At 40.5% G+C, this 27,546-nt stretch overlaps 1 protein-coding gene across 1 annotated transcript; it reads left to right on the top strand.

Moving 5' to 3' along the window:
- Nucleotides 1-13,052: 13,052 nt before the first annotated feature.
- On the top strand, nt 13,053-19,068 carry LOC110902365 (putative disease resistance RPP13-like protein 1). The gene is made up of 4 exons (XM_022149049.1): nt 13,053-13,311; nt 13,781-14,489; nt 18,234-18,407; nt 18,498-19,068. Exons 1-4 carry the CDS (start codon nt 13,053-13,055, stop codon nt 19,066-19,068), a joined length of 1,713 nt encoding a protein of 570 aa, XP_022004741.1.
- The last annotated feature ends 8,478 nt before the right edge of the window (nt 19,069-27,546 follow it).

The raw sequence follows: 27,546 nt of genomic DNA, 5'->3' as shown, positions 1-27,546 counted from the left end.
CAAATGTTTGCATTGGCAAAGATACACATTCATTTCATTCCAGTAAACTTCCCGTTGTGGAATACTATTAACAAAGTGTTGACCAAGACAATTTGTTGAGAAGACTAATAAATGATGACTGTTGATATCAGAATACAATAGTAAACTCACGAAGAACAAGTAATGAATCAATCTCAAGGGTTTTCTTATTGCTTTTTGTGAATACATAAACAAGAACAAGAGCTGCACTTATATAGCCAGCATAACAACGGTAACAAACTGAAAAGCAGAAAACTAGGACTTATTATAACTTAAAATAATGACGTTAACAACTAAACTGAAAGCCAAGAAATAAGGAGATTGATTCAATCTGACATGTGCTCAATCTGTCACGTGCATAACCCTGGAGTATTGAATCATTCCGTAATACCTCCCCTTGATTCAAACTCCTGCACTCCCAACTGAAATCGAAGAATCACAAACTTTTCAGGTGCCAAGGCTTTGGTCATACAATCTGCAATCTGTTCTCTTGTGTTGCAAAACCTCAGTATCACTTTCTCTTGATTTACCATGTCTCTTATGAAGTGATATTTCAATTCAATATGCTTGGCCTTGCTATGTGTAACTGGATTTATGGACAAATTGATTGCTGATTGACTGTCACACCATATTGTAGTAGCATTTTCTTGTTTTATGCCCAAGTCTTCCAAGATTCTACTAAGCCAAATACATTGACATGCTGCACTGGTTGCTGATATATATTCTGCCTCAGTGCTTGACAAAGCAACTGTGGCCCGCTTCTTTGAACACCAGGAAATGGCTCCATTCCCAATTGAGAACACATAACCACTCACACTTTTCCTATCATCAATGCATGCTGCCCAATCACTATCAGTATATCCAAACAACTCCACTTTAGTTCCTCTTTTATACCAAATTCCAAACTGACAAGTTCCTGCAATGTATCTTAAGATTTTCTTAGCTGCACCAGCATGTGTTTTTGAAGGAGACTGCATGAACCGAGATAATACTCCCACAGCATAGGACAAATCTGGACGAGTGTGAGTTAGATACATCAGACCTCCCACTAAACTTCTATACCTTGTTTCCTCAACCTTGTCCTCACCATCATCAACTTGAAATTTCTCATACGGACTCATTGGAATATCATCTAATTTGCAACCTGTCATTCCAAACTTAGAGATTAGATTGAGAGCATATTTTTCTTGAGAGACAAATACACCCTCGTGAGTTTGTTTGATCTCTAAGCCCAGAAAGTATTGTAGTTGCCCCAAGTCAGTCATCTCGAACACTTTCTTCATCCCAGCCTTGAATTCAGCAATCATCATCCCACTTGAACTTGTGCATATGATGTCATCTACATAAAGGCTTACATAGATGATACCAAGAGCATTTGTTTTAACATAAAGTGTTGGCTCATTTGGGCTTCTAACATAACCGTTGCTACTGAAATAACCATCTATCTTTGAGTACCAAGACCTGGGAGCCTGCTTCAACCCGTATAATGCCTTGTGCAATCTGTACACTTTACTTTCCTCTCCTTTAACTTGAAAACCTTCAGGCTGTTCAACATATATCTCTTCCTCCAAGTCACCGTTTAGAAAGGCAGACTTTACATCCAATTGATGCAAAATCCACCCTCTAAGAGCAGCAATAGCGATAACAAGCCTGATTGTTTCAAATCTTGCCACTGGAGCAAACGTTTCCTCATAGTCTATACCATATTTCTGAGAATATCCCTTAGCAACTAGCCTGGCTTTGTGCTTGATCATGTCACACCCCCAAAATCCACACGCGGAGTATCACCGCTTGGAGGCGTGACTGACCAGGATCAAGCCATCAATCATATCAAACATAGCATTTAATAATAATAAAAGTAATTAACGTAAGTCACATGACATGATTGATGTTTCCAAACCAAATACTGTTTTAAGTAGCGGAAGCATAGTAATGTAATATCCAAAATAAATTATAAGTTCATAAATTGTTCACGATCCAATTGCCCACAACGACCTGCTCCTTCCTTGTGCAAGCTCCAAGTGTACCTAAGGTCCTGCAAGGCATGCAGCAGAGAGTCAACAACTAGTTGAGCGAGTTCACAGTTAACAGTTCAGTAATAGTATAGCGTGAGTAGTAGTATGTATGTTCGTTATGTCACGTATCGTATTAGTTTCCATCGCGGCCTCCCAGGCAGGTATGCGAAGATATTAGGGGATGTTCATCCCGAGTATTCTAGACTAGGTTTAGTTGTATCGCGGCCTACCAGGCAGGTGTGCGAAGATTAGTAAATTACAGTTCGCGGCCTTCCAAAGGCAGGTGTGCGAAGTCAGTCATAATATCGCGGCCAACCCTTGGCAGGTGTGCGAAGATCAGTTCAATAAGTGTTACTAGTCTAGCAGTAGTTCTAACAGTGACGGGTGTACCATAGTTCATCCCATAACATCACCACGTTCCATTATAGACAAGTACCAGTAAATAATCAAAATCCCATTCCCACCCTGGGAACCCCATGCCTTGGCTGTGTGAACTCACCTTGGTTTGCTCGGTATGCTAGGTTATGCACTCACAAGTAATTAATCACGTCCTAGTGTATGCACGTATAACAAATCAGTTCATGTTCGCAAATGATACGCATGCAATTTAATATTCACATAACAGTCAGTTCGCATATCGGCTCAACACTTATTTAATACATTAAATCATCAGCTAGTGTGCACGAATACAATTTTTAACGTTCATCACCAAGCATGGCATGTCAATTAAATCAAACACATGTTCCATTATTCAAACCCTATTATCTTTCGAGTCCAACTCTTATCTTTCGACAACAATTATCACCATGATCCTTCGGACCGAAAGTTATGTTTCGAACTACTGTCATCTTTCGACCAAAAGTCATCTTTCGGTCAACACTAGCATGGTTCGACTAACAAGCATGGTTCGACTAACAAGCATGGTTCGACTAACAAGCATGGTTCGACTAACAAGCATGTTTCGACTAACAAGCATCTTTCGACAACCACTATGTTTCGAGTAGCAAGTATCTTTCGATACATATCAGTTACGTTTGATCACAATCAGTTACGGATATCACGCAGTCAATTACAGAAACAGAAACCCTAATCATCTACAGCCGTTTTCATCATTAACAATCATCATCGATCATGCATGTCCAAACAAATCACAACAAGTACCAAATCTTAACAGTGCATCTACACAGCGAGCATCATACGAGCACGATTCCTCACTACAATCGATCTATAATATTGATTAACAATCCGAACAGAATATCAAAAACCCTAATTGATAGCAGGTTTAGTTCTTCGTGTTTAGACTAACCAAACCGTGTTCACTTGTTTCGTTTTCGTTTACAACATCGTCAATAAGCAAGGGATTCAAACATGAGATCAGACATTATGTATATATATTAATGAACCATGTATTCGATTAACAGTTAGCAAGGATAACAATTAAATAATCATGCAAAGCTTGGATACTAACCGAGGGGAATCGAAAACTAAAGCAAGCTTCGAGAATTCCAGATTGCCGTCACAACCACACGAGGAACTAGGGTTTTTAGAAAAATCACCGATGCATGTATTCACCGTATATAAACATATTACAGAAGTGGGCCAAGCCCATTAGGTGATTGGGCCGAAAGGTGTCGAAGGATTTCATGGGCCGAAAGATGTCGAAGGATAGAATCCTTGGTCGAAGGATATGTTTCGAGATCCTTCGAACCAATGGCTGATCTTTCGGACCGAAGGTTATCTTTCGGGGTCCTTCGAATCCTTCGAACTGTATGTCATGTTTCGTGATCTAGACTAAGTATTATAATAATAATAATTCTAATTATTATTTTCTACCACAGCAAGTAATCACATATAGGCAAAACGACAATACATCTCATTAAAACACAACTCGTACAATTCAAGTCTACAATCCAAACAACTAAACAGTCAAAGTCAACGCGCATTTAATGCGAAAGTGAAAGTCAGAAACTCGAGTTGTCACAGATCAATTCTCCATCAGCTCCAATCTTTGTTTTGAATAACCACTTGAGACCAACAACATTCTTACCCTCAGGGAGTGTAACGAGCTGCCATGTGTTGTTCTTGATAATTGCCTCAAGTTCCTCCTTCATAGCCACCTGCCACTCTTCCTTCTTTACTGCTTCGGAAAAACATACAGGATCTACAACATTAAGAGCAAATTGGCATGTTAAATGATCAGGGCCCACAGGATCCATCTCTTGAGTGTTAGCATACAGATCTTCAACTGTTCTGACTCTTAACGGAGCTGATGAACTGGCACTTGAACCTTCCCCGGATTGAACTTGACTTGTTTCTGCTTGAGGTGTTGTCACTTGAGGTGTGGCTGGACCTTGAGTGTTAGCTGAGACTTCAACATTATGGTTAATAGTTTGAGTGTCAACAACCACTTCTTCTGGAAACGGATCAGCGTTGTCGTATCTGTGCGTAGGCTTTCTGACGGTCGCGTGCTGCCGCCATGCGTTGTCGTATCTGTGCAATCTTTTCTATAGCGTCCACTACAATCTCTGGACCCGTAATTTGACTATCCCCCACCTCTACCCAACAGAGAGGTGACCGGCATTTACGTCCGTACAATGCCTCGAATAGAGCGGCTTGAATACTGGTATGATAGCTATTGTTGTATGAAAACTCCACCAAAAGGGAGGTGCTTTTCCAGCCGTTGCCGAAATCGATAACACACGCTCGAGGCATGCCTTCTAGGGTTTGAATTGTGCGCTCAGACTGCCCATCCGTCTGAGGGTGATATGCTGTGCTCATGTCTAAACGAGAGCCAAACGCTTTGTGCATCGCTTGCCATAGTTCTGACGTGAATCGTGCATCGCGATCCGAAATGATAGAAATGGGCACCCCGTGCCTCGAAACAACTTCTTTGAGGTAGGTATCTGCGAGAGTGGAGAACTTATCCGTTTCCTTAATCAGCAGGAAGTGTGCAGACTTGGGGAGTCGATCAACTATGACCCATATTGTATCGTTCCCCCGCTGAGATCTAGGTAAGCCTGTAACAAAATCCATGGAAATTTCTTCCCATTTCCATTGCGGTATCCTGGGTTGCTGAAGTAAGTCTGGGGGTTTCTGGTACTCTGTCTTGACTCTCGCACAAGCCAATCATTTGTAAGGTGGGCTTTCATGCTAGGCCACCAGTATATAGTTCTAATGTCGTGGTACATTTTATCCGACCCTGTACGTACCGAGTAGCGAGACTTGTGTACTTCATCCATCACAAGTTCGCGTAGATCGCCATAGAGAGGGACCCAAATCCGGCCCGTTACATAGTTGGCGCCGTCTTCCTTTTGTTCCATTTGTTGTCGTGAGCCGCGTAAGGCTTCAGCCTTGACGTTTTCGGGCTTCAATGCTTCTATCTGAGCATTTCGTACCTGTGTAGGGAGGCTAGACTGGATCGTGAGTTGTAGCGCTCGCACGCGCCGAGGTAAAGTGTCTTTCCGACTGAGAGCGTCAGCCACAACATTGGCTTTGCCTGGATGGTACTTGATAGCGCATTCGTAATCGTTTAGTAACTCGACCCATCGTCGTTGACGCATGTTCAGATCCTTCTGCTTAAGGATATGCTCGAGACTCCTGTGATCGGTGTAAATCGTGCACCTGGTACCGTACAGGTAGTGTCGCCATATCTTAAGCGCGAAAACAACAGCTCCCAGCTTTAAATCGTGCGTCGTGTAGTTCCGTCCATGAATCTTGAGTTGTCGCGAAGCGTAAGCTACAGTCTTATCTTGTTGCATCAAAACGCAACCAAGACCCTGTATCGATGCATCACAATAAACCACGAAGTGCTGCTCGTGCTCCTCCTGACTCTTGGAGTAGATCAGAATGTCGTCGATGGAGTCAAGGACAATTTGTCTAGGTAGGGTTTGCATACTCGGTTCGTAATGTCCATAAATACGGCGGGTGTGTACAATCATATCAAACCATCTATCACATCAAACATAAAATATAGTAGTTAAAATAATTCATAAAACCCAAAACATTTGATGTTCAAACCAAACTTTGTTCGAATAGCGGAAACATAATAATGAAAAACCCAAAAAGAAGTCATAAGTTCAATTAGCGTTCATTGCGTCTCCTCCTCCTAACATGAAAACTCGACCTCTTGCCTCGTTGCCATTGTTATTGTTGTTTCCCCCGTTGTTGCCGTTGTTCCCGTTGCCCTGGTTATTGTTGTGGTTCTGATTCTGGTTCAACTGAGGACAATCGCGTTTGTAATGACCTTCTGCCCCACACTGGAAACATCCCCGGTTTCCACGCTGTGGTTGCTGCTGTTGCGGGTTTTGAGGAACTGGTGGCGGAAGTGGCTGGTTCTGATTTGCTGGCCGAGAGCTTCTACAATCCTTAGCCTCATGACCCATCTTGAGGCATCTTTGACATTGTTCCCTGCGACATCTTCCACTGTGGTGTTTGTTGCACTTATTACACAGTGGGTGAATTCCCCGATATCCACCCTGTCCTTGACTGCCAGATGATTGCTGGCTCGGGTTCTGATAGTCATTTGTCCTGCGCTGCTGAGACTGAACAGAAACCGATCCCTTACTGGAATCCCCATCCCACTTTCTTTTGTTCTCGTTGGTTGTAGCAGAAGTAGTAGCAGCTGGAGTTGTAGTAGCAGTAATGGTAGCACTGATGCGTTTTGGTAGTCTGTTCTGATCCACTGCCTGGTCTGTGATGCGGTGAGCGAGGCGCTGAATTTCTTGAATGTTGTTGAGGTTAGCCGACGTCACGTGGCTCTGGATCTCTGGCACCAAACCCTTGAGATACAACTCAATGCGCTTGTATGGAGGGTCCACCATGGTTGGGCACAGCACAGCCAACTCATTCGACCTCTTGGTGTAAGCTTCGATTTCCGAACCAACCATTTTCAAGTTATACAACTCGTCCTCCAACTTGTGAATGTCTTCACGTGTACAATACTCTCTCTTAATAAGTTCTTTGAATTCGTTCCAGGGTGTGGCGTTAGCAGCTGCCAACCCGAATATCTGCACTTGCGCGTTCCACCAAGTTAACGCGATTCCCTCTAGGGTACCGGTAGCGTATTTCACCCTGCGTTCCTCAGGGCATTCACACATCTCGAAAACTGACTCGAGCTTTTCAAACCAATGGAGGAGTCCAACTGCTCCCTCCGTGCCACTGAACGAGCTAGGACGACATTCCATGAAATTCTTGAAAGTGCACCCAGGTTGTTGCTGAGCGGGTTGACCTGCTTGGGCGGCTGCAACTGCCGCAGCAACGAGAGCCTCTAGCTGGGCTTGAGTCATGGTAATTCGTGCGGCCATTGATCTTCACATCAAAGGCAACGTAAGTGAGAAAGGTTCGCGAATAGTGCGATGACAGAAGAGTGTAAGCACATAAGTATTCTCATGCAATGACAAGTTGTGAGTAAGGTAATGTAAGCATACTACGAGCAAAGTTCTATGCAAATCCTAGCATGTAGGCAATAAACATAAACCTTATTACCTAGGAAGTTGAGTCTTGCACGTGGTGCGAAGCGTCGTTGTGGATCGTTGAGAGCACTGTTCTGGTTATAGTCTGGTTTTAATAAAAAAAAAAAACGTTTTTCCATATTAAAACCAAGTTCTCTATAACCAATGGCTCTGATACCAATCTGTCACACCCCCAAAATCCACACGCGGAGTATCACCGCTTGGAGGCGTGACTGACCAGGATCAAGCCATCAATCATATCAAACATAGCATTTAATAATAATAAAAGTAATTAACGTAAGTCACATGACATGATTGATGTTTCCAAACAAAATACTGTTTTAAGTAGCGGAAGCATAGTAATGTAATATCCAAAATAAATTATAAGTTCATAAATTGTTCACGATCCAATTGCCCACAACGACCTGCTCCTTCCTTGTGCAAGCTCCAAGTGTACCTAAGGTCCTGCAAGGCATGCAGCAGAGAGTCAACAACTAGTTGAGCGAGTTCACAGTTAACAGTTCAGTAATAGTATAGCGTGAGTAGTAGTATGTATGTTCGTTATGTCACGTATCGTATTAGTTTCCATCGCGGCCTCCCAGGCAGGTATGCGAAGATATTAGGGGATGTTCATCCCGAGTATTCTAGACTAGGTTTAGTTGTATCGCGGCCTACCAGGCAGGTGTGCGAAGATTAGTAAATTACAGTTCGCGGCCTTCCAAAGGCAGGTGTGCGAAGTCAGTCATAATATCGCGGCCAACCCTTGGCAGGTGTGCGAAGATCAGTTCAATAAGTGTTACTAGTCTAGCAGTAGTTCTAACAGTGACGGGTGTACCATAGTTCATCCCATAACATCACCACGTTCCATTATAGACAAGTACCAGTAAATAATCAAAATCCCATTCCCACCCTGGGAACCCCATGCCTTGGCTGTGTGAACTCACCTTGGTTTGCTCGGTATGCTAGGTTATGCACTCACAAGTAATTAATCACGTCCTAGTGTATGCACGTATAACAAATCAGTTCATGTTCGCAAATGATACGCATGCAATTTAATATTCACATAACAGTCAGTTCGCATATCGGCTCAACACTTATTTAATACATTAAATCATCAGCTAGTGTGCACGAATACAATTTTTAACGTTCATCACCAAGCATGGCATGTCAATTAAATCAAACACATGTTCCATTATTCAAACCCTATTATCTTTCGAGTCCAACTCTTATCTTTCGACAACAATTATCACCATGATCCTTCGGACCGAAAGTTATGTTTCGAACTACTGTCATCTTTCGACCAAAAGTCATCTTTCGGTCAACACTAGCATGGTTCGACTAACAAGCATGGTTCGACTAACAAGCATGGTTCGACTAACAAGCATGGTTCGACTAACAAGCATGTTTCGACTAACAAGCATCTTTCGACAACCACTATGTTTCGAGTAGCAAGTATCTTTCGATACATATCAGTTACGTTTGATCACAATCAGTTACGGATATCACGCAGTCAATTACAGAAACAGAAACCCTAATCATCTACAGCCGTTTTCATCATTAACAATCATCATCGATCATGCATGTCCAAACAAATCACAACAAGTACCAAATCTTAACAGTGCATCTACACAGCGAGCATCATACGAGCACGATTCCTCACTACAATCGATCTATAATATTGATTAACAATCCGAACAGAATATCAAAAACCCTAATTGATAGCAGGTTTAGTTCTTCGTGTTTAGACTAACCAAACCGTGTTCACTTGTTTCGTTTTCGTTTACAACATCGTCAATAAGCAAGGGATTCAAACATGAGATCAGACATTATGTATATATATTAATGAACCATGTATTCGATTAACAGTTAGCAAGGATAACAATTAAATAATCATGCAAAGCTTGGATACTAACCGAGGGGAATCGAAAACTAAAGCAAGCTTCGAGAATTCCAGATTGCCGTCACAACCACACGAGGAACTAGGGTTTTTAGAAAAATCACCGATGCATGTATTCACCGTATATAAACATATTACAGAAGTGGGCCAAGCCCATTAGGTGATTGGGCCGAAAGGTGTCGAAGGATTTCATGGGCCGAAAGATGTCGAAGGATAGAATCCTTGGTCGAAGGATATGTTTCGAGATCCTTCGAACCAATGGCTGATCTTTCGGACCGAAGGTTATCTTTCGGGGTCCTTCGAATCCTTCGAACTGTATGTCATGTTTCGTGATCTAGACTAAGTATTATAATAATAATAATTCTAATTATTATTTTCTACCACAGCAAGTAATCACATATAGGCAAAACGACAATACATCTCATTAAAACACAACTCGTACAATTCAAGTCTACAATCCAAACAACTAAACAGTCAAAGTCAACGCGCATTTAATGCGAAAGTGAAAGTCAGAAACTCGAGTTGTCACAGATCAATTCTCCATCAGCTCCAATCTTTGTTTTGAATAACCACTTGAGACCAACAACATTCTTACCCTCAGGGAGTGTAACGAGCTGCCATGTGTTGTTCTTGATAATTGCCTCAAGTTCCTCCTTCATAGCCACCTGCCACTCTTCCTTCTTTACTGCTTCGGAAAAACATACAGGATCTACAACATTAAGAGCAAATTGGCATGTTAAATGATCAGGGCCCACAGGATCCATCTCTTGAGTGTTAGCATACAGATCTTCAACTGTTCTGACTCTTAACGGAGCTGATGAACTGGCACTTGAACCTTCCCCGGATTGAACTTGACTTGTTTCTGCTTGAGGTGTTGTCACTTGAGGTGTGGCTGGACCTTGAGTGTTAGCTGAGACTTCAACATTATGGTTAATAGTTTGAGTGTCAACAACCACTTCTTCTGGAAACGGATCAGCATACATCCTGTCATACACTTGTTTGTCAGACTTGTGCACCTCCTGCCAGTTCCATGATGCATCTTCCACTATAGTAGTGTCACCAAACCTTCTCGTTTCAAATTTCTTTGTCACTGGATTGAACAGCCTAGTACCAGTGCCATTTGATGAATAGCCAATAAAAATCATCTTATTTGACCTGTCATCCAGCTTCCTTCTTCCATGTGCAAAAACATGCCCATATGCAACACAACCGAATATCTTCAAATTAGTAACATCTGGTTTAGAGTTGAACCATACCTGGTAGGGAGTTTTATCTTGCACAGCAGTTGTAGGGGATCTGTTAATGAGATAAACTGAGGTGGCAACTGCCTCAGCCCATAGATAGTTTGGCAGACTTCTTTCTTTCAACATACTCCTGGCCATTCCCATCACCGTTCTATTCTTTCTTTCCACCACTCCATTGTGTTGAGGAGTGTGTGGTTCGGTAAGCTCTCTTTTAATACCGTGCACTTCACAAAATGAGTTAAATTCTTTTGAACAAAACTCTCCACCTCAATCTGTTCTTAACACCTTAATAGAACACTCACTTTGTTTTTCAACTAAAGCTTTAAAATTTTGAACTTTTCAAAGGCATCAGATTTTTTTTCAATGAAATAGACCCAACACATCCTTGACACATCATCTATGAGCAGGAAGTAATACAGACTACGGCCAAGACTAGGTACTTGCATAGGCCCGCACAGATCAGCATGAACAAGCTCCAACTTCTTAGAGGCTCTCCATGATGTGGACTTGAATGGTTGACGAATCTGTTTGCCCAGAATACAACCTTCACAAACACCAGAACCTCTGATTCTTGGCATACCAATCACCATATCTTTATCACACAGAGTCTTCAAGTTATCCCAATTGATGTGCCCGTATCTCTTGTGCCACAGTTGTACTGAGTTTGAAGTGTTGCAGTTGGAAGTGCTTGACACAGTTTTTGTAGCATCTAGAACAAACATATTATTAGTGGCAATAGGGATTTTTATTAACTCGATACCATGATTTTTGATAGTGCAGTTTCCATCTTCAAAGTGAAGGGAATATCCCTTTCTCATAAGCTGCCCCACACTCAGCAAATTGTACTCTAAGGTTGGAGCATAATACACATCATTCAGGAGTTTGTGACTGTTTGAACCTGTATTGATCCTCACAGTTCCCTTTCCTTCAATTGCCAAAATCTTCTTGTTTCCTAGTTGAACATTCAACTTGAACGTTTCATCTAGTTCTACAAAACTAGTTCTAGACCCAGTCATGTGATTAGAACAACCCGAGTCAAGAAACCATAGGTTATTTGACTCATGAGAAGAGCATGTTTTAGACATTAACGAAAAAGATCCATTAAAGTGACCTGTAACCGCCATGAAGAGATGTTGCTCTTCATTGTTGTTCTCTTCCTTTTGTTCATCTGGATCTGCAGCCACATTCACCTGGGCATCTTCATTATACCAACACTCTTTTGACATATGACCATATTTCTTACAGACATAGCATTGGGGGACCTTGCTTCGATCAAATGATCTTCCTCTCCCACGACCTCTAAATCCTCCACGTCCTCTACCACGTGAGTTTCCTGGTCGATTGCTTTCTTGTATCACCTGCAAGGCATGCTCTTCATTTTTTCCATTTTTCTCAGCAGATCTGCTATTAAGTCTTTCCTCCTGTGATTGCAAGGATCCCATCAATTTTACTGGTGAGAGTTTAGTCAAATCAAAAGATACCTCAATGGATGGCACAATAAAATCAAACTTGGGAGTCAAGCTCCTCAGAATCTTTTCTACCACAGTTTGATCTGAAATCACTTCTCCATATGCCCTTTTTTGACTAACTATTCCCATCACTCGTGAGAAGTATTCTCCCACAGACTCTCCTTCTTTCATGGACAAGTTCTCAAACTCCCTACGAAGTCCTTGCAGCTTAATAGCCTTTACTTGAGTATCACCTTCATACTCCATTTTTAGAATTTCCCAACTTTCTTTAGCGGATTCAGCAGCAGCAATTCTAGAAAAAAGTTGATCATGTACAGCCTGTTGGATGATGGCCATAGCATGAGCATCTCTTTTCTTGAGATTATTCAGTTTGTTGACATCAGTTTCAGCCTTATTTACTCCTTCCTCAACCAATTCCCAGAGCTCTCTTGATTTTAAAATAGTTTTCAACCGAATACTCCAATGTTCATACCCTTCTCCCTTGAAGACAGGGATCGGAGTAGGAGCAGTGGGTAAGGTACTTGTTTGTTCAGCCATTGAAGGGTAACACTCGAAGAAAAGAATTGATAAGGATCACTCTCAGGCTCTGATACCACTGTTGATATCAGAATACAATAGTAAACTCACGAAGAACAAGTAATGAATCAATCTCAAGGCTTTTCTTATTGCTTTTTGTGAATACATAAACAAGAACAAGAGCTGCACTTATATAGCCAGCATAACAACGGTAACAAACTGAAAAGCAGAAAACTAGGACTTATTCTAACTTAAAATAATGACGTTAACAACTAAACTGAAAGCCAAGAAATAAGGAGATTGATTCAATCTGTCACGTGCATAACCCTGGAGTATTGAATCATTCCGTAATAAAGACTTTAGTAGTTCCTTCTCTCCACTCCTATCTTATCTTCAATCCTTTCATACAGATTACAATTTACAGACCAACTACTCTTATCCTGATGGCTGAAACTGCTGCTGCTGGCTTCATCAAAGTCATTTTTGAGAAGCTTGCCAATGAAGCCTTGATCAAATATGTTCGTTGTCATGGTCTTCAATCCGAGCTGAATGAACTAGGGAGCAAATTGTCCCAGATCCAAGCTCTCCTTAATGATGCTTCTCACAAAGAAGTAACTGATGAATCTGTTGGGCTATGGCTCAACAATCTGCAACATGTGGCTTACGATATTGATGACGTGCTCGATGATGTGGCTACCGAAGGTACATCGTGAGCTCACCCATGAATCAGGAGCAATTACCAGCAAGGTAAGAAAGGTCATCCCAACTTGCTGCACAAATTTCTCACTAAGTCATAGATTGCGTCACAAGTTAGATAGTATTAACACCAAGTTACAACACCTAGAAAAAAAAAGTCTGATCTAGGTTTGATTGTGAAAGATAACAAACAGAAATATATTAATAGAGGAAACGAAACCTCTTTGCTAGAATCTGGTGTTGTTGGATGAGAAGGTGAGAAAGAGAAACTGCTCAAGAAGTTGTTTGGGGATGATCAGTCATCTAAGGAATGCTTTAGCATCATACCCATATAGTATGGGTGAGGTTGGTAAGACCACTCTAGCTAGACTTTAATATAACAATACAAAGGTGAAGGCTCACTTTGAACTCAAAGCATGGGTTTGTGTGTCTGATGATTTTGATATTTATAAGATAAGCAAAACATTGTTTCAAGCTATGTCACCGGAAAAACAGGAATTCCAAGATTTAAATCAGCTTCAAATGGCTCTTACTAAGCAATTTACAGACAAACGATTCCTACTAGTACTTGATGATGTGTGGAATGAGAACTACGACGAATGGGAAAACCTAGTGCGCCCGCTTCATGTGGGAGCTCTTGGAAGTAGGATAATAATGACAACTCGCAAGAAGCAATTGCTCAAAATGATAGGCTTTGATCATGTAGACCATCTGGAGAGTTTGTCGGATACAGATGCTTTGTCTTTATTGGCACGACATGCATTGGGTGTAGATAACTTTGATTTACACCCAACACTCAAACAAAAGGGAGAATGTATAGTAGAAAAGTGTGGTGGTTTGCCCTTGGCTTTAAAGGCAATTGGAAGACTACTAAGGACAAAATCAGACCAAGAAAAATGGGATGACGTTTTAAATAGTAAGATATGGGATTTAAAGAATGTTGGTGATCTTTGTGCAGACTGGAAGACTATTATCCCAGCCCTTAGGCTAAGCTACCATGATCTTTCTTCAGATTTGAAGCCATTGTTTGCGTACTGCTCCTTGTTTCCTAAGGACTTTAGGTTTGACAAGAAGCAGTTGGTCCTATTGTGGATGGCAGAAGGGTTTTTGGACCGATCAAATGCAAGCATGTCACCAGAACGCTTGGGCCATGAATATTTTGAAGATGTTGATGCAGATTTTGTGTCCGATGCTTGTCGAATAGATTAGTTATTATTTTACGCTGAATTTGTAATAGTTAGTGAAACGGTCAAACGAACGTGTATTGACCCGCTCGTTTGAAGTGGTCAAACGAGAGGGTTATTTGTTTGACCATGTGTGTTTGCTAGACAAATGGGTGTGGGTATAAATACCAACCCTTTGTCTCATTTGCAAATAGAGAGAGTTAGAGAGTGTGTGGGGGAGAGATCACCACTTGGTCTCTCCCCGGATGTATACTCCTTTGGTATTAGTTCGGTTGTCTTGTAACCGGGCCGATTTGTAATGTTTTATTACCGATTAATACAAAGAAGTGTTTGTTTATCCATCTCTAATCTCTCCCGTCTTGAATCGATCTCACACTAATCACGGTTTCGGTCACGAAACACGGTCCTACAATTATGGTGCCCGATTTAGTAAATCTAACCGTTTACTAAGTGACATGTGCTCTAGATCTGTGATTTTTGTGCTTTTTGTTCAAGATGTAAAAATGGTGAAAATGGAGAAAAACCCAGATCTGGACCCGAAATTCAGATCTGTGCTGAAACGAATCACACCCGAGGTTTAGGTTTTCTGTTTTACACCAAAGAAATCAAGTTTTCATCTTGTTTCTAAAGAGTTTTCGTTAGATCTGGGAATAAATAGTGGCTCTGTTCTTGATGTTCTTGGTGGCTGTTAAAGAAATTTTAGGGTTTCCGACGAAACCCCACTTCCCATGATGAAACGAAATCCTTCAGCGAAACAGATCCTGTTTCGTCGACTTCAGACATCATCCTGTTTCGTCGACAAGAATTCAAGATCCGTTTCGTCGTTCAACACACTTCAGATCTGTTTCATCGGAGAACATTAAGAAATCAGTTTCGTCGTCTCTCTGGTGTGTTTCATCGAAGTTGTTTCGTCGGCTCCCCAAGTCTTTCAGCTGGTGTATGCAGCGAAAGAGAAGAGACAAAGTAATGGTTAATGGCGGATGATAATCGAGCATATTCACAGAGCTTCACTTTTTTTCGTTCATTTGGAAAATCACCAGGTGATTTGGGGAAGATTTCTGCAAGTAGTTTCTTGTATCTCTTCACCGGCTGCCGAGACCTCGATCGGAGAGCCGACAACAGACACACATGTTCAAACATGCCGGAAATAACTTTCGTGAAATTACACCCATCTTCCTGCACAATCCTTCACCAAGAGCAGAAGCAGATTTGTGATAATCGAGGTTAGGTTTTCATGAAAACTGAAATCTATTTGGATAGATGTTGTACATCGCAGAGAATGAGAAAGAAGATGGTATCTTGGCTGGATTTTTTTTGTGAAGGGTTTTGATTGTTTGGTGGATATGTGTGTATCGAAGAGAGAAGAGAGATGGGAAGTGTGAAGACAAAGACAGAGATAAAGATGAACAGGGGTTTGCAAAAGTGAAAGGGGGTTTGGTCAAAATTGTTGAACTGATCTTTTTTTTATATATTATTTTTTTTGAGGGGGCCACGAAATTCAAGAGATGAGAGGACTTTGCTTTAATGGATCTTCAAGACTATTGGGCAGTTGGGCTTGACTTACGGGTCTTCGATTTCTAATGAACCCTCAAGTATCTTAGATGGGCTCTAGTGAATCAAGGTATGGATTTAAGTTTGATTGGGTTGTGAATGTGTGATGGCAACTCTTAATTGGGCCAAGATTCAAAGGTAGTTACATGCACATGGGTCGGGTGTTCGCAAAATTTATTTGAACCGCGCTTCTACATGTAAACGTCAATTTTGTATGGATTTTGGGAGCGCGCGGGATGATGCGGCATGATGAAAACAAAACTTGAATTTTGAAAAATGTGGGGTAGTCACGGTTACCGACGCAAACATCAAATTATGGTGACTTGACTACTATGGGCCAAAAACAATACGGTATGTTCACTTCCGCATGTCAATATTTATGATTGTTATCGGTTATTCGTAAATGTAAATGTTCGAAAGCATTTTGTTTATTGTCATATTCTCGCATTTGAAAACGAACGTATGAACCTAGAACGTCAATACCGGTCCTAACGAGTTCACAAAGTCTTTGGAGGGATACAAGTCGGATCCTACGGGGTACTAGGCGAAATTTCTTTATCAACTAGAATATGCAACGAAGAAATCTTTTTGTTTATTGTCATATTCTCGCATTTGGTAACGAATGAATGAACCTAGAATGTCAATACCGGTCCTAACAAGTTCACAAAGTCTTTGGAGGGATACAAGTCGGATCCTACGGGGTAATAGGGGACGTTCTTATTCAACTAGAATATGCAAAGAAGAAAGTGGTTTTCGTGATTTTTCGAAACCGAGAACATTCAGTGAAGATTGACGATAGTTCCGCTAAGTGAAGGGAATTGATGAACATTTGAAAGTTGACGACAGTTCCTTTAAAGTGGTGGGAATCTGTTAAGGTTTAGAGATCTTACCAAAGAAATGGGGGAATACAAATTGTAGTATGTTGAATTTCTTCAGTAAATTTCTAAATGCAATCACAGGTGGTAGAGTTTGTGATTTTCTGGTGATACAAACGGTTCGGCGTGGAATGTTTTGCACAGACACATATTTGAGGATTTTAATTAATTCTCCAGCCAGCGTGAAGGGTTTTGCATGGAAACATACAGGTATCTAAAGTCGACAGTTGTTTCAAAGCGTTGTTTACTGAAGACCTGGGGGAATCTTTATGAAAGCTGATAGTTCAAGACTGAAGACCTGTAGGATTAGGTTTTGGGTTTGATGTTTCTTCGGGATTTTACTGGGATCTGGGGGTAACTCAATTCGTTGAGTTTGCAAACGATGTAATTGGTCTAGCTGACTTCCTGAGTACTGATGCTGAAGATCCGTAGTGCATTACGTGGTCAACTTCACAAAGGCGAGACATTGAGATCTGGATGTAGTTCAACCAAGCATGCTGGTTGAGCTTGCAAGGGATACACTTGGTCTAGCTGACTTTCCTGAGTGTTGATGCTGAAGATTAAAGTGCATTACTTGGTCGATTCCACAAAGACCGTTTACAGAAGACAGTTCACCAGAAATCTCTATCAATGTAGTATGCTTGTATGAAATAGAGTTCTTATGACAGATCAAGACTTGATGCAGTTCTTAAAGAATGGAACCCTTATCAAATGTCGGTTGGAGTATTGGAAGATCAGCGGAAGATCGGTCAATTGAGGAAATTGCACAACACCCAACACGGATACGCGTACTTTAAGGGGGAAATGTTTTATAAGGAGCATCAAGATACTACCTACCTGGATCATCGGTCAAGGGGGATTTTGTTAACACAAGGAAGATGAATACTTGACTGAAGATTGATTGCAGTTGCATTTTCAGCATTCGTCAGCAACGGACAAGGGGGAATTTGTTGATGCAGAATTTGTGTCCGATGCTTGTCGAATAGATTAGTTATTATTTTACGCTGAATTTGTAATAGTTAGTGAAACGGTCAAACGAACGTGTATTGACCCGCTCGTTTGAAGTGGTTAAACGAGAGGGTTATTTGTTTGACCATGTGTGTTTGCTAGACAAATGGGTATGGGTATAAATACCAACCCTTTGTCTCATTTGCAAATAGAGAGAGTTAGAGAGTGTTGTGAGCTCATTTGAGAGTTTACAGTGAGTTTCATTGTGTGGGGGAGATAAATACCAACCCTTTTTTCAACTTGCACCAAATGAGGAATCATTATTTGTGATGCATGACCTGATGAATGACTTGGCAACATTTGTTTCCAGAAATATTTTCTTAAGCTTTGACAATCATATGGAGTTAGGGATGGAAGCTTTGGCAAAGTATCGCCATATGTCATTTATCCGTGAGATTTGTGTAGGTTACCAAAAGTTTGAGGTATTGAAAGGAGCTAGAAGTCTAAGAACATTTATGGCTGTATCTGTTGGGTTGGATCCAAGGTGGAACTGGTTTCACTTATCTAGTAGGATTTTGTTTCACTTACTTCCTCAATAGCCATTGTTGAGGGTTCTTTCTTTGAGTCATTTTAGGATAAGTGAGGTACCAGATTTCATTGGCAATTTGAAGCACTTGAGGTATCTTAATTTATGCCGAACTGAAATCATAGAGCTACGAGAGAATGATGGCAATTTATATAATTTACAGACTTTGATCGTTTTTGGTTGTGAGAGATTGACTAAGTTGCCTAAAAGTTTCTTGAAACTCAAAAAGTTACGGCATTTTGACATTAGAGATACTCCTTTATTAAAGAAGCTACCATTGGGGATTGGTGAATTAAAATGTGTACATACTCTTACCAAGATCATCATTGGAGAAGAGAGTGGCTTTGCAATACCATGGCTCAAGAGATTACAACATCTCCATGGGGAAATATCCATTGAAGGGCTACACAAAGTGCAAAGTGCAATGCAAGCTCGGGAGGCGAATTTATCTCTTAAAAGGCTTACTAAGTTACAGTTGACATGGGATGATGATTCTCACACGGGAACACTTGAAAAGGAGGTTCTTCATGAGTTGAAGCCAAATAGTGATAGCTTAAAAGAGCTTGCAATTGTGTCATATGGGGGAGTAAACTTTCCAAATTGGGTTGGAGATCTTTGATTCCATCATTTGGTTCATGTGTCTATATGTGGCTGTAGAAAATGCACATATCTTCCACCACTTGGGCAGCTACCTTACCTTAAGGAGATTTTTATTCAAGGCATGGATGAGGTTAAAGTCATAAGTTCTGAGTTAACTGGGACTTTCGTTGTTGCCTTCCCTTCACTTGAAATGCTTGAATTTAAAGATATGTGTGAATGGGAGGTATGGTCAACCAATAGTGATGTTTCAGGTCTGGTGTTTCCATGCCTTAGAGAGCTTCACATTCAAAATTGTCCCAAATTGATCAATGTCTCACTACAAGCACTGCCTTTACTTAGGGTTCTAGAAATATGTGGTTGTGGTGATGGTGTATTGAGAAGTCTGGTTCAGGCGGCTCCATCAGTTACCAAGTTGAATATAATGTGTATTTCCGGGCTTACAAATGAAGTGTGGAGAGGTGTTACAGATTATCTTGGGGCACTTGAAGAATTAAGAATAGAAATGTGTAATGAAATAAGATACTTGTGGGAATTAAAAGCAGAGGCAAGTAAGGTTCTTGTGAATTTAAAGAAATCACTACTAGAAAACTGCTATAATTCCTACCAAAATTTCCTACGCATTTCCTACAAACTAAAATTCCGACACTTTTTCAACGAAATTCCTACGAACAAGAAAGGGTCTTAGTTTTGTGACAAAAAAACGACAAAAAAGCCACAAAGTGTTATGCGTAGGAAAAGTGTCGGAAATTTCCCACGTATTTCCGACGGAATTCCTTTTCGTTTTAAGCATTTGTTGGAAATTTGTAGGAATTGGTATGCGTAAGAAAAGTGTCGGAACTTTCCCACGAAATTCAGACGGATATCGTTTTCATTTCACAATTAGTAGGAAATGCGTAGGATTCCAATTTATCAAATAAAAAATATTCATAATAAATAAAATTAATGATATTAAAATATAAAGTTTTATTATTTATACAAATACATTTTATTTTCTAATTTATTTATTACTGTCCGTAGGAAGAGTGTCAGAAATTTATTAAAATTCGTAGGAAATGATTCAAAAATATATATGTACTACATTTTATATATTATTTTAAAACAAATTTATTAAAATCCGTAGGAAATGAGTCAGAAATGCCGACAGATTTCTTACCTAACGGTTTTTAATTAATATCCGTAGAAAATGTGTAGGAAAATACCGACCGATTTCCTACGAAATTGTTTTTAATTAATATCCGTAGGAAATGTGTAGGAAAATACCGACACAATTCCTACGAAATACATTTCAGTTGATCTTAACAATTCGTCAAAAAGTCGTAGGAAAATAATTAATTTAATACTTCGATAGAAAATGTGTATAACATTTCAATACCGAATGTTACACGTTTGATATTATTACCACTCAATACAACATGATATGATATGACCCTTCAATACTATAACAACCCTCCTAAAAACCCCTTAACGTAATCCTAAACGTTCCTATTATACCCCGTATACGAGAAATGACCCTAAAATACCTTAATATTTATAAAAATCAAATAAAAACAATAAAACATGGGTCTCGCGGGCCACGACCCGGTCACCCCATGTCTGTCGCGGGGCGCGACGCCCCAAACTTGTCAGACACATAATGCCGCCACGTGTCCCATCTCGTGTCAAGCCTACCCGCTGATTCGACCAAGCTAGGCCCTAGCCTAGGGCCCTCGTGGGCCGCGAGAGAGTTCGAGGAAGGCGTCGCGGGGCGCGACGGCGTGTCCGATCAGCCTATAAAAGGGAGTCGAGAGCTCATTTGATCATCGTTCATTTTCTATTTCTCTCTCATATTCTCTAAAACTCTTGGGAAATAATACCCCTAATAAGCGAAGCTTTGCCTCGTTGTAAGTATTATAAACCCTGATCACATATCTGTTACCCTACCCGATCGATCTAGAGCTCTGTAATGCATTTCAAGGCTCTGCCTGACTCAGTCGTTGGAGTTCTGTCTCGTGTTACACCCGATTGATCTTGGACTCGGATATGCACTCGCGAGTATTTCTTGCTGATAAAACCTTTTTAAAACGCGTTTCAGGTAACTTAATATGAAGATAATAGAAGCCAGCTGGAGAGCACTGAAGGCTTGTAGAAGTGGCTATAAGAGTTACCTAAATAAAAAGGAGCTTTGTTTTTAATAAACTAGGCTTTATCCCTATGAATGTATTGTAATGGAAACTTGGGTTTTATCCCATTTATTTATTATTAAAAGTTTGGTGTTTTAACTCTATAAATGTATTATAATTGATTGTTACGACATAATATCACTCAATACAACATGACATAACCCTTCAACATCGAATGTTACATAATAATTGCCTTAATGGGCCATTAAGATATATCAAGGCCCAATACAGTCTATTAGGGCATATTAAAATTCTTCGTTACGATATAATAACACTCAATACAACGTGATGTAATCCTTCAACATCAAATGTCACATAATAAATGCCTTAACAAGCCATTAAGATATATCAAGACTTAACACGATCTATGTAATGCCCATAAATTTAAAATCATTAACCACTAAGAAAACCCTAAATGAGACACCCAAGTGATTTGGCATAAACCCTAAAATTTTCAGAACAATCGGAATCAGGATCAGGGCCCCTAAAACTCAGGGGGGGTATTTCCTAGTTAGTATTTCTCAAACTGTTTTCGATAGAAATTGAATTTTAACGAACCGTCGACTCACCCAAACTACTGAGACGCGTGGCTACCTCATATTAAAAGTGACCCGTCGCGCCACGCGCCAGGACCATGTTTCCCTGTCGTGACACGCGACGGAGACTATTTTCCAGCTATAAATAGTCGGGTCTGGGACTTGATTTCTGGCACAAAATCGACGGAAAAACTCAAAATATACACAGAGTTATCGTCGTTTTACTTCAATTAACACACACCGATCTCGAATTGCTGCCACAATCAGGGTAATAACTCGATCGCTATTACGAATCAACGTCCGATCGATTATAACTATCCAACGATTGTTCGAGTGCTGCTCAAATTGAGCTTGTACTTTGATTATTCGTCGTGATTTCGACTTGAATATCTGAGTGCTGTTCGAATTCGGACTATGCTCTGTTATTCGTTGTGAATCCGATTGAATTATTAAGTATTGCACTTGATGATAGTTGTGAGGGTTTGATCTCGTGAATTGACGTAAAGGCTGTATTAAGTCACTAACTCTGTTTTGTGTGCATTATGGTGAAATTAGGTTAAAAGATTAATCAATAGTCGAAACTCTGCCCGTATATATCTAAAATATTAGCATAAGGTAGCTCACTTTGAAGTTATTAAGGTACGGATCCTTACCCCACTCTTTATTGCTTCATATTCAAATTGTTATAAAACCACTAAATTACTATATCTGTTAAAAACTCCTCACGTCTTTCATTATCGATTCATTTGACAGTCCGTTCGATTTCGATTCCTATCATTTGATTTAGCTTTCATGACATGCGATATTATTATGTTGTTATACTCATTGTCGCATGTTCCGATATATGTCCGATTTGTTATGAAAATAAGTTCCGTTTTGTTATGAAAATAAGTTTTGCAAGTGATGTGAATAAAACCATTTGTACTCTGATACCCTGAGTATCGCTTCTCGTGGAGTGTCCCACGAGCATGTTGTTGTGGCATCAACATCATGTGCTCCATCCGTGACGGAGAGAACAGTTCACGGCGTCTCTTAAGTACAAGTGTGGTACAAAAGCTGTTAGGAGGCGTATGGATCGATCCTAGAATTTAAGTATAAGTATAAGGAGGTGGATAACGGGTATGCCAATTCGCCATCTCATGTGATAATTATGCAGGAGTAGCTACCTGTGTATTGTCACGTTTTAAGTTTGCTCATGGGTACATCCGTAAGATATGATTATGAAATTTTGTTCTTGCATCGTATCAATTTCGCCTAAAGTTCCATCCGGATAAGATTTCATATGAAGCATTTATTTGTTATTTTGAGCCTATAATTCCGTACTGAGCATTCGGCTCATTCCGTAAACTTTTTGTATATACAGGTCCACAGGTTACTTTGGGAGGGGAAAAGAGAGAAGAATAAAGCATAGGAATAAATCTGAAGATGTTAGTTAATTAAGATGAATATCTCCGCTTGTATATAAATTTTAATAATCGGATGGTTGTATCTTTATCAAATAAATAAATGGAATTATGACTTTTGTTATGCTACCGTTATTGTGACACGTCAGCCCTTCCGGGTTGGGGTGTTACAGCTATGGTATCAGAGCAAAGGCTCTTTCCTGTAGAAAACTTGAAGATAGTAATTAAGACCTGTGAGGAATGGGTAGATATCTATGATAGGATTCAACTTGATCTCTTATTTGGTTTAACTCCTATGTTTATTCTTATAGATGCCTCCTCGTCGTCCGCCACGTAGGAATACTCGTACTAACCATGAACGTAACAACACTTCTTCGAATGAGACGCCAGTGGATCCAAACATAATTAATGCTATCAACCAGGCTGTTGCTGGGTTGCTTCCAAACCTTGTTGCCCAAACAGCTGAGGCCGTTATTCAACAAACTCGTCATCCAGAACGCACTAACACTAATCCACCTTCTAGTGGTGAAATTCGTGAGAATACCACTAACAATATTACCTATAGTATTGACATATGGATTAGTAAATTCCAAAAGCAAAAGCCGAAATCCTTTAGTCACACTACTAATCCAGTCGAAGCAAGAAACTGGATAGCTCACATTGAAAAGATCTTCGGAGTTCTTGGAGTTCCGGAGCAATACAAAGTTAGACTGGCTACCTACAAAATTGAAGATGACGCACAAACTTGGTGGGAAGGATATAAGCAAGTCAAAGGAGGGGATGATTTTGACGCTAATCTTTCATGGGTCGACTTTCGTAATATCTTTTACGACAAGTATTTTTCGACCGCTGATAAAGAAGCTTATATCAGGGAGTATGCAGTGATTCGACAGGGGAGTGATGAACCAGCCTCTGAGTTCATTACTCGATTTTCAAGGTTGGCTAGTATTGTAGGAGATGTTGCAGGGTCAGCAGAAGTCCAGGCAGAAAAATGCAAGTGGGCAGTTAATGATCGAATTCGGAAGTCGATCATGTACATGAAATTTAAGGATATCACCGAAGTTGCTGATGCAGTCAAAACTTTCGAGTTCGAAAGGAAAGAATTTTTATCCCGAACTGGGGATAATAAGAAGAGAAATAGGGAAGGCCAATTTAAGCAGGAAATCGGCCAATCATCCACTACGCCACAACATCAAGATCGCAAAGCGCAAGGCAATCAAAACTTTGGAAATCAAGCACGTCCATGGCAACCTAGACTTCAAAACCCGAGGCCTGCTCAAAACCAGATGCAGTTGTATGCAGAACCTATTAGAACTCAACCACTGAATCAGATTACATATCCACTATGTAATACTTGTGGTAAAAGACATCAGGGCGTATGTCACCGAAGTACAGGAGCATGCTTTAGATGTGGCCAAACTGGACACATGATCAAGGAATGTCCTAAGAAAGATACTAAGAAGAATAATCAACCCAATGTTGGAGGAAGAGTTTTCGCACTTTCTGCTACTGACGCTGCTAATGTTCCAGGTACTGTATCTGGAACCCTTCAGATTGGTGAACGTAGTATCTATGTGTTATTCGATACCGGAGCGACTCATTCTTTAGTATCCCACTCGTTTACTAAGTATCTTCCGATAAGGCCAACTCTCTTAGATCATACTTTAACCATTTCCACTCCCATAGGAACTTCATCCGTAATCACTTACGTATATAAGGATTGTCCGATCCGTATTGAATCTATTGTGTGTAAGGCAGACTTATTTCCAATACATATGTGTGACTTTGATGTTATTCTAGGAATAGATTGGTTGTCTAGACATCAGGTAACTATAGATTGTCATTCTCGCCGTGTTATTTTCGGTAATCTTCATCATCCTGATATTATATATCAGGGAACTCAAGCTCATAAATCCCTTAAAATTATCTCTGCGCTTAAGGCTCGAAAATCCCTAGCAAACGGCTGTGCTGGATTCCTAGCATCGATTAAGGATACTTCTGCTAGTGTTAAAAGTATCGATAGCCACTCCGTTGTTCGTGAATATCCTGATGTATTTCCGGATGAACTCCCGGGATTACCACCCGATCGTCAATTAGAATTCACCATCGACTTGATCCCTGGTGCCGAACCTATTTCTAAAGCTCCATACCGTATGGCCCCGATGGAACTGAAGGAATTGAAGGAACAATTGCAAGAATTGTTAGATCTAGGATTCATAAGACCCAGTGTTTCACCTTGGGGTGCTCCGGTCTTATTTGTGAAGAAGAAAGACGGTAGTATGCGTTTATGTATTGACTACCGAGAGCTGAACAAGATTACTATTCGTAATCAGTATCCTCTACCTCGCATTGATGATCTCTTTGATCAACTTCAGGGGGCTCAGTTCTTCTCAAAAATCGACCTGAGGTCTGGGTACCATCAGCTAAAGGTCAAGAATGACGATGTTCCCAAGACCGCTTTTCGTACTCGGTACGGTCATTACGAATTTTTGGTTATGCCCTTTGGGTTAACTAATGCACCCGCAGTCTTTATGGATTTGATGAATCGCGTATTTCACCAATTCCTAGACAAATTCGTTATTGTCTTTATCGATGACATTCTGGTATATTCTAAGAGTCACGAAGAGCATGAAGCACATCTACATGAAGTACTTGGAACTTTGCGACATGAGAAATTGTACGCGAAGTTTTCCAAATGTGACTTTTGGCTTAGCCAAGTGTCATTTCTAGGTCATGTCATATCCGCAGAGGGAATTATGGTAGACCCAACAAAGGTTGAAGCTATTATAAAATGGCCAAGACCCACTTCTGTTACCGAAATACGAAGTTTCTTGGGTCTTGCCGGCTATTACCGAAGATTTGTTGAAAGATTCTCGGTAATTGCTTTGCCACTCACAAAACTCCTAAGGAAAGGGGTGAAGTACTCATGGAATGAGGAACAAGAGAAAAGCTTTGAAGAATTAAAGAAACGACTCGTATCCTCTCCGATACTCGCTCTCCCTTCTGGATCAGGAGGTTACCAAGTCTACAGTGATGCCTCAAAGAAGGGATTAGGTTGTGTGCTAATGCAACATGGAAAGGTTATCGCTTATGCCTCCCGTCAGTTGAAGCCTTATGAAGTTAACTATCCTATCCATGATTTAGAACTAGCCGCAGTCGTCTTTGCACTTAAGATTTGGCGACATTATCTGTATGGTGAAAGTTGTGACATCTTTACCGACCACAAGAGCCTCAAGTATATATTTACGCAGAAGGAGCTAAATATGAGGCAAAGAAGGTGGTTAGAACTTTTAAAAGATTATGACGCAAATATTCAATACCATCCAGGCAAAGCCAATGTTGTAGCTGACGCATTAAGCCGAAAGAATTCCGGGACTATATCTTGCCTACAAATTCAACCTCATATTAGGAGGGATCTTGAAAGGATGAACATTTGGCTCCAGTTTAGTAAATCTGATGGATATATAGCTAGAATGCAGATTGAACCCGACCTCATATCCCGGATCAAAGATGCACAAAAGCAAGATGGAGAACTTTGGGCAATTGTGCAAAATCTTGAGGTGGGTAAGCAATCTGAATTTAGTATAGACCATCAGGGGGTGATTTGGTGCGGCAAAAGACTTTGTGTACCCGATGACTCCACCCTTCGTGAGTCATTGTTAGCCGAAGCTCACAGCTCACCATTTTCGATTCATCCAGGATCTACCAAGATGTATAGAGATTTAAGACAGAACTTCTGGTGGAATGGCATGAAAGAAGATATTGCTCGATACGTAAGTAAATGCCTCACTTGCCAACAAGTGAAAATTGAACACAAACGAGCAAGTGGTCTGTTGCAGCCATTGGATATTCCCATATGGAAGTGGGATGAGATCACAATGGATTTTGTTACTGGCTTACCTAAGACATTCAAGAAGAATGATGTTGTATGGGTTGTTGTTGATAGATTATCAAAGTCAGCACATTTTCTGCCAATTCAGCAAGGATGTTCGGTTAATAAATTATCCGAAATATTTCTTCAAGAAATTATTCGACTCCATGGCACACCATCTTCCATTGTTTCCGATAGAGACCCACGTTTTACCTCACGATTTTGGAAAGGCTTTCAGGCAGCTTGGGGTACACGACTAAAGTTTAGTACGGCTTTCCATCCACAAACAGATGGACAGTCAGAACGTACGATTCAGACCTTGGAAGACATGCTCCGAGCATGCGCACTTGAATGGTCTGGAAACTGGGATGAATATCTATGTCTTGTCGAGTTCGCTTACAACAATAGTTGGCAAGCAAGTATTGGCATGGCACCTTTTGAGCTTTTGTACGGTCGGAAATGTCGCGCACCCTTATGCTGGGATGAAGTCGGAGAAAAGATTATTGAAGGGCCAGAATTAGTTCAGAT

This window comes from Helianthus annuus, chromosome 13 (assembly GCF_002127325.2).
Source record: "Helianthus annuus cultivar XRQ/B chromosome 13, HanXRQr2.0-SUNRISE, whole genome shotgun sequence".
Taxonomy (NCBI): Eukaryota; Viridiplantae; Streptophyta; class Magnoliopsida; order Asterales; family Asteraceae; genus Helianthus; species Helianthus annuus.
The sequence above is the reverse complement of the archived record's forward strand: the minus strand, read 5'-3'. Positions and strand labels throughout refer to the sequence as shown.

Bases quoted from the DNA above. Each gene is read 5' to 3' on its own strand.
- LOC110902365 (XM_022149049.1), top strand. From the start codon at position 13,053: ATGGCTGAAACTGCTGCTGCTGGCTTCATCAAAGTCATTTTTGAGAAG. The intron at 13,312-13,780 runs GTACATCGTGAG...CATTGTTTCAAG, and splicing joins CGATGATGTGGCTACCGAAG to CTATGTCACCGGAAAAACAG. The intron at 18,408-18,497 runs GTGGAACTGGTT...GAGTCATTTTAG, and splicing joins TCTGTTGGGTTGGATCCAAG to GATAAGTGAGGTACCAGATT.